Below are 12,529 nucleotides of genomic sequence, written 5' to 3'. Positions count from 1 at the left end.
TTACATGCTTGTGCCCCCTCAATAAAAACGTCTGATAAACCTTTTTTCTTTTTTTTTTCTAGCTTGTCAAGGAATTTTTGGTAGTTGATAGTGCCCCCTCAACTGAAAACGTATAGCTATGCCCCCCTAACTGAAATTGCTTCTTACGGGCCTGGGACAAGTATTTAAAAAAAAAAGTGTTTGCAGACAACACACAGTCCATCTGCATAAGCATAATCTTAGGTGTTCAAAAAGTGCCCCTCCCGCAATTGTCTCCTACCAGAAGAGCAAAAACTGAAGAAAGGACTACACATATTTTGATTGAAAACATTTTTATTCCATTAAAACAAATGTAAATAAATCTGACTGGATTAAATACTAAACTCCTTGCCTATGTTGAGTTAGTAATCTATAGTATTTAAGAATTACAACATAAAACTGTGGCAGGAAATGACTGTTCACGCATAAAGATCATACATAAAATTTCACTCATTTATAGGATTTTTAATAAAAAATGTCAAAAACAAAAATTTCATGTTTCTTCTTACAGAAAATAAATATTTCATTCCAGACCCAAAAGCTAAGCACAAGCACATGCATCAACATTCATTGTATAACATATGAAAGACAATGTTTACTTTTAATCTACAATTCTTATACATCAAAGTTTATATAGATCTCCAGCTGGAATGGTAATTTCTTTTGAGACAACACAGATCTAGAAAAATCCTGAGATATATTTAAAGTATAATTCCTAGCTTTGATATGTTATAACAAATACCTTACACATACTCACAGATAAGATATAATATCACTGTAAATACATGTAAATTAATATGAGCTTTGCAGTACCTTCTCTTTAATAATGGTAAACAAATAGGACAAGACATCATCGAGATGATGGCCCCTGCTTTAAGTTAATATAGAGGACATGAGGGTAAAGGGGAATTGTAATGGACTGTAACTGGAGACAATTCTTTTTATGGAATGCACACAAACCTTTGACTTGGTTGTTTGAATACTGCTTATTCTTGTTACAAGGTACTCTATGGGTGAATTGTTAGCCAAAAAGGCACAAATTATACGGTATATTACCAGACAAGAAATTTACAAAAAAAAGACATCCTTCATCCTTGAACTTTGACCTAGAAATTTGCAAACCCATTAAGTAAAGACAGTCTGTTGTTGAGTATTTGCCAGATTGGGTCAAAGGGTGAAAAATACTCTCTGGATAAGGATTTTACAAAGAGACCTGTTTTTTTTACCTTGACCTGTTCAACAGAAACTTAGATCAAGGTTACGGCATTTCCTTGACCTAAGTGCATCTGAGCCAGATTGGGCAAAGGAAATTTTTTTGGCTCTAGACAAGGATTGTACACTGAGAATTGCTTTGACCTTGAACTTTTAGGAAGAAAATTGGGTCATTTTTATTTTTACACTCTTGTACCCATGGGCACTGTGTGGGGCACTGTGTGGTTGAAGATTGTGCCAGATTTGGCTAAAGGGAGGAAGATATGCTCTGGACAAGGATTTTACAGAGAGACCTACTTATGCCTTGCCATTTTCCATAGAAACTTGAATCAATGTCACTCTTTACCCTATATCCAAACACAATCTCAGGGTGAAGTATGAGCCAGAATGGGTGAAACGGAAAGAAAATATACTTTAGGCAAGTAATATTGGACAGAATACTGATGCAGGACAGAGCCCTTACAAATACAACCAGTCTTTGAGATTCTTCAAAAAAGCTGACACTGATATTGGGTAACTATAAGCACTATGGCACAAAATTCTAATATGTACATCTTTGACGATCTATAACCAAAAAAAATTATGGTAATTAAACAAAAAAAAAAATGAATTGATGTAGGCACTTAATCTGGTTTTTAAACTATTTCATTAATATGTTTTGTAAGATTTTACCTAGAAATGCTTAATTTTAAAATGTAACACAGTTATGTAATCTTTACAATTTGTACCCCTAACCTCTACAACAGTATATATGTTTACAAGTGCATACCTTATTATTTATAAATTAATCAACTTTCTAATAAATCCAGCATAAAATTATCTGTATAGCATATATTAGCAATGATATATAACATATTAATAAATATTGATAAAATATAACAAATGGCAAATACCAACAGCTTAGCAGGATAAAAAAAACATATGCATCCTATACCGGTTTTCATTCAAGAACATGAACCTACTAACAAGGTTAATAACAAAACTAAAAGTGTCATGACCTCAGATCATGTAGAAAAACTTGGATTTGATTGTCCCAAATTTAAATACATATATAACGTTAGTACTCTACAAACCAGAGAGATTCTGGGTCTATGTGTAACACATTCAGATCTTGACAAGGGAGCAATAATACATATTTGTAGTGTTACGGATGGAACTAAGAAGAAGAACAAATCAACATTACACTTAAAAAATTACAAACATGCATGACAAAATGACATAAAAGAATCTCCTTAAAACACTGGCAAACTCACTGGCACAATGTAGTAATCTTAGAATTAACATCATTTGTTAACAAAAAAATTATCACAGATGTAACAGAATTGGCAAGATTAAACATTCCCTCATGTACTGATAGGTGTAATCCTGCCATTTGTTTGGGGAGTTCTTCCATTGGCCTGTCCCCGTGGCTTTGTGGGAGGAGTGTAGTCTGGGGGAGGAATGTAAGGTAAATTTGTCTGTTGATAATCTGGAGGAGGTTCTGACACATAGCCATTACTTATCTGAAGACAAAAACACAATAAGATTAGCAATGCAAATACAATTTTGCAAAAGTTTTCTCAAATTTATTCGTTATTTTTTTATACACAATGTTTTCGTCACCTTTGATCTACTTCTACATACTATTTAGTTAAAACTATAATTAAGGAGGTTGGATCCTGCCATCAAAAGTAATGAGAATTTTTTATCAAGTATATTTTTAGAATTTATACACATAGCTTTATTAAAAATCAAAACAAAAAATGGGGGTCAATGCGCTTCTTTTGGCGCTACAGAGCATTTAGTTTGACCTTTCTGCACTGTAAATACGTCTTACACATAAATCAATTTTTAAAGTTTTTCCTTCAATATTTTTTGTTCAAATAAATTATGGTGAACAAACACAGTCTTATTTCATCTTAAATAGACACATTAAAATTTGTAACAACGAAGAAATTTTTGAATTACTCTGCATGTTCAATTATTTGACCTTTTTGCACTCAAACATTTTCATTTTTCTGGTATTAAAATTTAACAAGCAAAAAAAATCATTTGAAAGTAATGACATTTTACTGAATTTAAGAAGAATGATTAAAAGTATCATATATATTCAGAAAAGAAAATTAAAAGTGGGGGTCTGTGATGTTAATTTTTAGATATTACTAAAATAGTGCTAATTTTAAGCTTAAATTAGGGCTATTTTTTTTCTTCATTTCCACAATATATTTGCTATATTTATCAAATATGATGATAGAATTCATGACAGTTTTTTTAATAGATAATTTAGGACCAGTATAAAACAGTCCACTGCACAAAAGAACTATGTGTGCAGACTACATGTAAAAATAGGAATCCAAACTTAACATACTTTTAATTCTTCGAAAGAGAAAAAATGATCATTTTCTTCTAAAAAACCTTCCGCCACAAAATATAGTCCCTCACTTAATGCTTTTGGTATGGAATTTAATCATGGAGTTTTAACTGAATATAGTTAAATTGGCATTGTAGAATCCAAATTTATTGTAAGAATTAAAACATTATGCAGAATTTTTGAAATATAGGTTAAGATAAGAATCTGCTCAAAAGCTCAGGAGCGAACCTCGTTAAGTACCTATACCGAGATGAGTAAAAGATGACATAGACTTTCTTGGAGCCTACCCCCTTTTTACAGAACTTTTGATAAAACAATTATGTGTCTTGTTAATTTTTATAATTACATTTTCATACAATGGAGAATGTTCCTTTAGACAAAATTATTTCCAAAAACTTAAAAAAAAAATTGCTAAGAATTCAAAATAACCTGCCCCTTTTAAGCACAAATGCCTTCTAAATTAGTTCCCTATAAGCAAGTTTTACTGCACAGATAAACACACAAAACAACTGATCAAGCAGGTTTTAGCCAAGGAAGTACTTGATATTGCTATAAAAAATTGAAGGTACTAAAAACATCTATTTTTATGTGAATGTTTTAACACTCAAAGATGTTTTACATTGCTGTATCAGGTGTGCATGCTGTAAATTGAAAATCTGCACACACATTTGCTATAATATGATATACTGAAACACAGATGATGAATATTTAACACTCATATTTTGAATATGTTCTTTACCATCTGCTTATTTAAAGTTATCTTTATTAAAGTCTTTAATCTTTTCTTAAAAACAGATTAACATGTACATTTTCAGAAGGAATAACCCCCCCCCCCCTTTAAAAATTATGATTTTTCCCCAGTGTATTTTGCATCTTGAAGTGATAGTGAAGAAATGCATTATGGGACAAATTACTCATTACTTTCTAATTCCCTTTCTTGACTAGAATTTCTTTTAACATCATGATTATAAAACATGCACAAAATTAAAGTATTAATACCTGTTCAAAAGTTCCATATTTTTTTTTTTAAATGATGTTAGTCAATGATACACCAAATAGATGAATTATAAATATGTATTTCATATAATCATACATTTTATACTTATGTTGTAAATAAATAGTCCCATCAAGTATTAGATGCAGTTAAACAATGGAGAGTATATCTACAAGCTGGAGTATGATAGCCTAGCTGGTAGGCAATATCCCTCTTACAAAAATACACATGAAGCTGCAAAAATATCTTTTTTGTCTTTCAAATTTAAGAATGATTAGTTTTATCTTTTTATTTTTGGCTCATTTAAAATATAGCTTTATATCAGTGTACATATACCCATACCATCATGCTTGATAAAAAAAGAAAATTACACAACAAACAATTTAAATTTTGTATATCTAAACAAACAAAAGAAACAAACTTGAAAATCTCAAAGTCAGGAAGGCCGGGCCTCGCAGTGTGCTTATATCAATATTAATATTCTTGATCATATAACACTGACCTTTGAGTAAATAATATCAAAATTTAGTGGAACTTGTTTATCTCCATGTATGTAAAAATAACCATTCTTCTCATTTTTAACTTTGAAGTTTGGTAACCTTCCAGAAAACATTAAACCTTTAGCATATCCTAGTTTTTGCATAACGTCAACAATACTTAGGCCAATCCTAGTTTTTTCTATGTTTAGCATCTGCGTGCGCCTAGGTTTTTGACACCCAATATCAGAAAAAAACAATTAAAATCAGAAGAACTGAAATTGATTACTGTAGATTCCTTATTTTACGCGAGTACTTAATATCGCGAAATGGCCCAAGGGCGTAAAATCGCGAGAACAATAATTCACGAATGGGCGATTTATCTAGAGATTTTACATACATTAAAGCACCATAAAAATAAAAGAGAGTAATTTTATTTCGTGAATAGTGCTTCTCGTGTAATTACGCGATAATTAATTCCTCGCATATATTTAGGAATCTACAGTACTAGTATTCTGGTTGAAATCTTTGAATTCTGTCATTTTCTGTAATGATTTGTCTATAATATGTCATATTAGGTATAATTTAAGCATTAAATAACTTGATTTTGCTAAAGTATAGGTCTTTCTATGAGAAAAATAAATTCATGACATCAAAATCCTTTGAATAAAATCATTTTTATGACTATAAAATCTGAGTTTTACATTTTTGATCTGTTTGTTTTTTGTGAATAGGTAGGTAGGTTTTTGAAGGATGAGTGGACGCTAAACATAGAAAAAACTTGGAATGGCCTTATAATAAAGATCTTGACCTTTGATAAACTGTAGGTTTTTTTCATAATTCAAAGTCTTTAAGTTAAATATCATTCAAATATTGCAACTTATAAAGTATAAATGGATTTTGAAAAGGAGAAAACATCGACAGATGGATGGACATTGTGATTACTTTACTGCATTGTCCTATGAACAAAATCCAAAACAACATGCATGAAGTAGCAAAAAAACCCAAAATACAACATGAATTTTTTTTTTTTTTTTACCAGTTTTGTACTATGAAAATAAAAGAAATATAAAAATCAGTTTAAAAATCTCAAAAGCTCGCTATATTAATAGCACATTATTTTATATTACCTTAAACAAGATTAATTTTTTCATTACAGACACTCATTTCCTCATTCACTTTACAACAATTTTGATCAGTCAGTGAGTACGTAACACTATAATATTAATTTATTTACAGTTGACCTATTGTTTGGTGATTGTCTACATGAGCAAATCAGATCACCACTATTATCTATCACAATTTTACAATATAAAAATTTTCTAGGCACTAAAGCCATTACGATTAACATTTTCAATGACTGACACTTACTGTTGTTTTCATGGCAAGGTTATCATGGCCTTGTAATTTGGATTCTTTATTGTCCTCTCCGGATTCCGGATCATCAGCTTTATACCGTCTGTCTGCACTGGTGTACGCTGAGGGTCCAATCCACGACAATAATACTGGCAGATACACGAGTCCATGAAATAGGCCAAATATCACCACCAAAAGAAATATCTGCATGAAAAAACAAAAACATTAAAATCTATATACTAGTTTATAACTGTTTCATTTATTTTGATACTTCAACTACATATACAATTATGGACTTCCCTGTAGGTCCATATGTGCTTATAAGGACCCATGTCAGATGATGCTGACCGCCAAGACACAAAAAGTAATATCGACAGAGCTAACAAGGTTGTTTTCGTCTGAGATTAATATCACTTGACATGGGTTCTTACAAGCACATATTGACTATTCACCAAGTCCATAATAGTTAAATTATATAATCACTCCAAACGAATAATCTCACATAGTCCTATAGACATTGCTGTGCATGTAATAGACTTAATTGGCTGTCATAAGGTCACAATGGTAGAAACATACTTCAAATATTTATATGTTTTGCTACATAATTTTGGTTTGTGCGTGATTTATGCAGGAATAATATACAAAAAGTTTGAAAATTTTTAGTGGTGTAAATTAAGGGAGATCAAGGTTCCATAACTTGTGCGAGTAGTCACCGGTTTTTCTGCAACTAGAGTTCCTTAACTTTTTAATTGTCATTAGACATGAGGCTTGCAATTTCCAAAGTAACTTCAACTTTGGTGCTTACTACAGTAAACAGTGATTTGTGGGATATATCATATTCCTCAGACATGTTTTCTCACCAATATCAGAAACAGATGAATACCACGAAAACCTTTCTGCCAATGAAAATTATGAAGATAATCTCCTTATATAATTTCATCAACCACTTTTCTATGTATTTGACAACTACAAAGTTTGAAAGGTTATCGGGTTAAAGACTACAAATAATTCTAAAGTGTCATTCAAATAATTCTGACATTCAAGAAAAAAATGACCAGGCCCTAGGATCACATTTAAAAACAGACTTAGACTTAAGTCAAATTTTCAATTGTCTGAAAAATGTTAGTTAATTATTGAATTAATCTCTAAATTTGCAGAAAACAACACTTTTGGAAAGTAATTTTGAAAAATATTTAGATTTTGGAGTGCATGACTTCTACAACATTTAAGTACACATAAAGATTTTGACTTAAGCTTAAGATGTTTCATGATCCCAGGGCCAGGAATGGAAAAGGTATTTAATTTGTTCTAACATATTTTTTTTATGTGTCTCATATCTCATGGGTATTTGAAGCAGATGAAGTCTAGCAATTAATTAACTTTATTTCAAAAAGAACACCGATTCTATGAAGGCGACATAAACATTATTAACATGTTTATTACTTGTGATGCAAAAAACTAACAAGAGGCTTATGGGTCACATTGCTCACTTGAGCACATTGGCTAAGAAAAAGCACAAATCAGTTCAGTATAGAAAAGTTTACAGGGGTAAAAATTTGATCCCCCATTGTGGCCCCTCCCTACCCTCGGGGGTCATCATTTGAACAAACTTAAATCTACACTACCTGAGGATGCTTCCATATCAATGTGACTAAACATGGCTTTTCTGTTCTTGAGAAGATTTTTTTCTATATATTCCTTGTAAAACGTTGATCTCCAATTGTGGCCGCACCCTACCCCCGGGGGTCATCATTTGAACAAACTTGAATCTACATATCAATATGACTATACATGGCTTTGCTGTTCTTGAGAAGATGATTTTTAAAGAATTTTCCCTATATATTCCTTAAGTTTGTAAAATTTTGATCCCTCATTGTGGCCCCACCCTACCCCCAGGGATCATCCTTTGAACAAACTTAAATCTACACTACCTGAGAATGCTTCCATATCAATATGACTAAACAAGACTTTGCTGTTCTTGAAACAAACGGACTACAGACAAAATGTGATCAGAAAAGCTCGTTTGAGCTTTCAGCTCAGGTTAGCTAAAAAGTAATTGTATTGGAAACCCTACCTGGAAAAATGTTATGAAAACGTAGCTTTTACCGGCTGCTAGAAGAATAAAGGCTAGGAATGTACTGAAACCTCCACTGAAGACTGGGTTTCCCATCTCTACCAACGTCGCCCTCACACGCTCTGCAGGGGTTAATAATAAATATCTTGTTTGATAATACACAATTTATTCATTATCACATGATGATTAACATAAACATACTAAAAGAGTTTATTAACTGTGCAAACAAATTAATAAAATGTCAGATGAATTTTTTTTTAGAAAATTATCACACACAGATTTGACAAGTAACTGACTTGTAATTATATAATTACTTGTACAGATATAAATGTGGAGCAGAAATTGTTTTCTTACCATTTCTATCTCCAACAAATGTCATAAAACAGTGACCGATGTGAGCCGAGTAATCCACTGCCAGACCAATAGCAATGACAAAGTTAATACAGGACACAATGTTGATGGACAGACCCCAAAAGTGCATGATACCAGCTACATCCACCTATAGTGATATTCATTTATATTTACTATGATATGACATTATTTTTCTTTAGGATGCTTTTAAAATAATTTTTTTTTTAAACATAAATTCTTTTCACAACCTTGTAAATTCTCAAAGGTAAAGCTGAAAATGATTCCTAAGTATCCACAGAAAAAAGAAAGTGGTTTTGTTCTCAAGTTTCTTATATTTAGCATTGAATGTGAACAGGTGCATGCAAACAAATAAATGGTTTAAGTTCAATTCCAGAGCCTGCACTTTGTATAATGAGAATAAGAACTCTATAAATGTATCAGACATCATCTGAACTATTTTTGAACTTGCATGTACTAAAAAAAGTAAAACAATATTCCACTGAACAAAACAATTCCTTGTCTGCAATAAAAAAAGCCACAGATAACAGTACATGTATTATCTGTCTAAAGCATTTTTTCTCATGTTTCACAGAGTTTTCACCTTAGTATCTCTATTTGCTATCTGAACTACAGGTATTATATTTTCTACTTACCAGGGTCATGATGACACAAGAGAAGACAAGAATACTGGTCCAAAGGTTGGCTATTAGGATCAGGGTGACCACAAACACACAGGCTGCAGCCAAGCCCAAGTTCCTAAACAGCTCAATTTTGATCACCTAAATCGAAATTAATAGTCAAAAATTCAAAATATACTGGTAATTTATAAAATAAATGTTTTCACTCCAATTTACACAGACAAATACAGTAATACATGCTTAAAGCAAACACGCTTATAATGAATTGATGCTTACAGAGAAGTGATTTTCATTCCCTATGAGTTAAAAATATATTGTAAACTTAATGAATAAAACGAATAATGCTTATTACAAAGCAAAATCGTCCATCCCTGGCACTTCGTTATAAGCATGTTTTACTGTAGTGCTAAAACAAAAAGGTTTTTAAAAGAACACAAGTATTAGAGAAAAACCTAAAAGACATTTTTTCTCTGTTTATATCAGTAGAAAGTTAACTTACTTTATTTGTATACCACTGTAGATAAAGTCTGCCATATGTGAAGCATTCAGACTCTGAGAAAATCCCATTGACAGATGCCTCTGTTGCTTCCATGGCCACAATTTCTTCTGAAGCAGTGCTAAAAGTCAGGTGCTGATATGATATGTACGTTGTCTGTAAATGAGATGGTGAAAAAATTTTACATGCTGTTATATTGTCACAGGATGCCATTCAGTAAATGGTAATATTTTTACTTTGAGAGTATAAAGTACGAAATCTGTTCTTTTACATATCTCACATACTTATTTGTTGATAGATTTTTTGCTGTTTAGCCTTGTTTGAAGAAAAAAGGAACACCTGATAAGGCCCTATATAGACTTACAGTAATATCCCTTGTTCCTGAGCTGCTGTCAAAGATCACCTCCCTTGCATGTCGCATTCCTGTAGCCTCCGTGGTGACAAAGGTATACAAGAGATCCACAAAGTTAGCCTCATTAGTTGGATACAAAGCTAAAATAAGCAAAAAAATTCCAATGAGAAATTTCCAGTTTATAATATATTTTCAGATGTTGCTTCCATTTAGTATAATACTAGAAACATAGGTAATCAGAGATTACAGAGCTCACCTCAACGAATGATGTCTTTAAGTAAGGCAGAGTCCCACACTAAACTAATAATCTTGTGCATCCCTAGATGCAACATTTATGCAATTTTGGTCTGATAGGGCTTGCAGTTACTTGGGAGTAGACTTATCTGAAAACTTAAAACTAGTCACTCATCCAGAAAATGTAAGTCAAATCCAGCATCCGAAGCAAAATTGAGATTGTTCGTCCCTTGATGCATCATCCATGCAAGTTTGGTTCAGATAGGCCTTATAGTTACTTGGAAATGAGATCTGCTCCAAAAACTTTAACCTGGTTACTCATCCGGAAAATGTAGGTCAGATCCAGCATCCGAAGCAAGTCCAGTAGTGTGCATCCTTAGATGCATCATCCATGCAAGTTTGGTTCAGATAGGCCTTATAGTTACTTGGAACTGAGATCTGCTCCAAAAACTTTAACCTGGTTACACATCTGGAAAATGTAGCTCAGATCTAGCATCAGAAGCAAGCCCAGTAGTGTGCATCCTTAGATGTATCATCCATGCAAGTTTGGTCAATATAGGGTTTACAGTTACTTGGAAATGACATCTGCTCCAAAAACTTTAACCTGGTCACTCATCCAGAAAATGTAGGTCAGATCCAGCATCCGAAGCAAGTCCAGTAATGTGCATCCTTAGATGTATCATCCATGCAAGTTTAGTCAATATAGGGCTTATAGTTACTTGAATTAGAGATCTGCTCCAAAAACTTTAACCAGGTCACTCATCCGGAAAATATAGGTCAGATCCAGCATCCAAGGCAAGGCCAGTAGTGTGCATCCTTAGATGTATCATCCATGCAAGTTTGGTCAATATAGGGCTTATAGTTACTTGGAAATGAGACCTGCTCCAAAAACTTTAACCTGCTCCAAAAAAATTAACCTGATGATTCTTTAGCTGAAATTGCAGCATCTGAAACCTTGACTGGTACAATGAAACACACTAGAAGCATCCTCCATGCATCTCTGACTAATATAGGCCATAGAAGTACTTGAAAAGAAAACTGCTCCAAAAACCTTAACCTGGGATGCCGATGGTATTACATAAGCTCTCCCAACTTCGTTGAGGTGAGCTAAAAAGTAAATACTTATTATACAAATTGAAAGACATAAAATGCCTCGATTGACTTTGTTAAGAGAGAGTCAAATTGACAGAATAAAGTATACACCTCACTTTTTAATGCTTGTGGACTGTATTTCTAATGGCAAATAGGTAATCAGTATGGTTGCAACTTCTATTTGACCTTAAGTTTTAAAGATGAACATGAATCCTAAAAGAGAGAGATTTATCCTTGTCTGCTATATTTCTCCTTCATGCTTGTCTTATTTCTTGTGCCTCTATATAAGCCTCTGACTTCTTCACAGTTCAAAGTATTTTGCTGTACAGATCTCACCTGTGTGGATGTCACCACTGTAACCCAGTCGCAATAAAATTACCAAATATATGCAACTATACCATGTCAGGAGAAAAAAACCCATCAATTGCACAGGTCAATGAATAAAGAAAAAGACAATTGCATGCAAAACAATAAAACAAAACGTAATCACAAGACACGCAAGAAATACTACTTGGCCATGAGTTCCAGGTGAAATGAATAAATGTGAAGGGTATAAACTCAAGTGCTGATATTGGAGATAGGAAAAATAATATGGCGTTTGTCTATTTAGGAGTCATGTTTAGCTCTAAGCATGATTATGAATTTCACTTTATAATATGACCTTGAAAAAATACCTCACAAGTGACATTTTATACAATTCACAAACATTAACATTTTTCTAAAAATACAGACATATGCGGGTTGTCCCTGAAAATCGTGAAAATTTACAATAGTTATTGTTTCTTAATATTATAAATTTAAAAATTGGCATGCAAAATAATCAACATTCTTTAAATACTACATACAAATTTTAATAAAATATGTAAATAAAATTTTTCTCCCAGTA

At 32.4% G+C, this 12,529-nt stretch overlaps 1 protein-coding gene across 2 annotated transcripts in view; it reads right to left on the bottom strand.

Moving 5' to 3' along the window:
- Positions 1-294: 294 nt before the first annotated feature.
- LOC133184151 (protein patched homolog 1-like) overlaps positions 295-12,529 on the bottom strand; it is a 51,133-nt gene continuing 38,898 nt past the window's right edge. Inside the window, exons 13-19 of one of the 2 annotated variants that reach the window (XM_061319038.1) lie at positions 10,330-10,457; positions 9,969-10,121; positions 9,485-9,610; positions 8,835-8,979; positions 8,481-8,602; positions 6,422-6,610; positions 295-2,732 (exon numbers count right to left, since the gene is read on the bottom strand). In XM_061319038.1, the coding sequence (XP_061175022.1) occupies positions 2,574-2,732; positions 6,422-6,610; positions 8,481-8,602; positions 8,835-8,979; positions 9,485-9,610; positions 9,969-10,121; positions 10,330-10,457 (1,022 nt within the window). In that variant the 3' untranslated portion in view covers positions 295-2,573. Of the gene's footprint in view, positions 2,733-6,411; positions 6,611-8,480; positions 8,603-8,834; positions 8,980-9,484; positions 9,611-9,968; positions 10,122-10,329; positions 10,458-12,529 lie in introns of both variants that reach the window. The other variant, XM_061319039.1, reaches the window with a different exon arrangement.

The sequence above is a fragment of the Saccostrea echinata genome, unplaced genomic scaffold (assembly GCF_033153115.1).
Source record: "Saccostrea echinata isolate AGI-Se365-2 ecotype Australia unplaced genomic scaffold, CSIRO_AGI_Sech_v1 ptg000010l, whole genome shotgun sequence".
In the NCBI taxonomy this organism is placed as follows: Eukaryota; Metazoa; Mollusca; class Bivalvia; order Ostreida; family Ostreidae; genus Saccostrea; species Saccostrea echinata.
The sequence above is the reverse complement of the archived record's forward strand: the minus strand, read 5'-3'. Positions and strand labels throughout refer to the sequence as shown.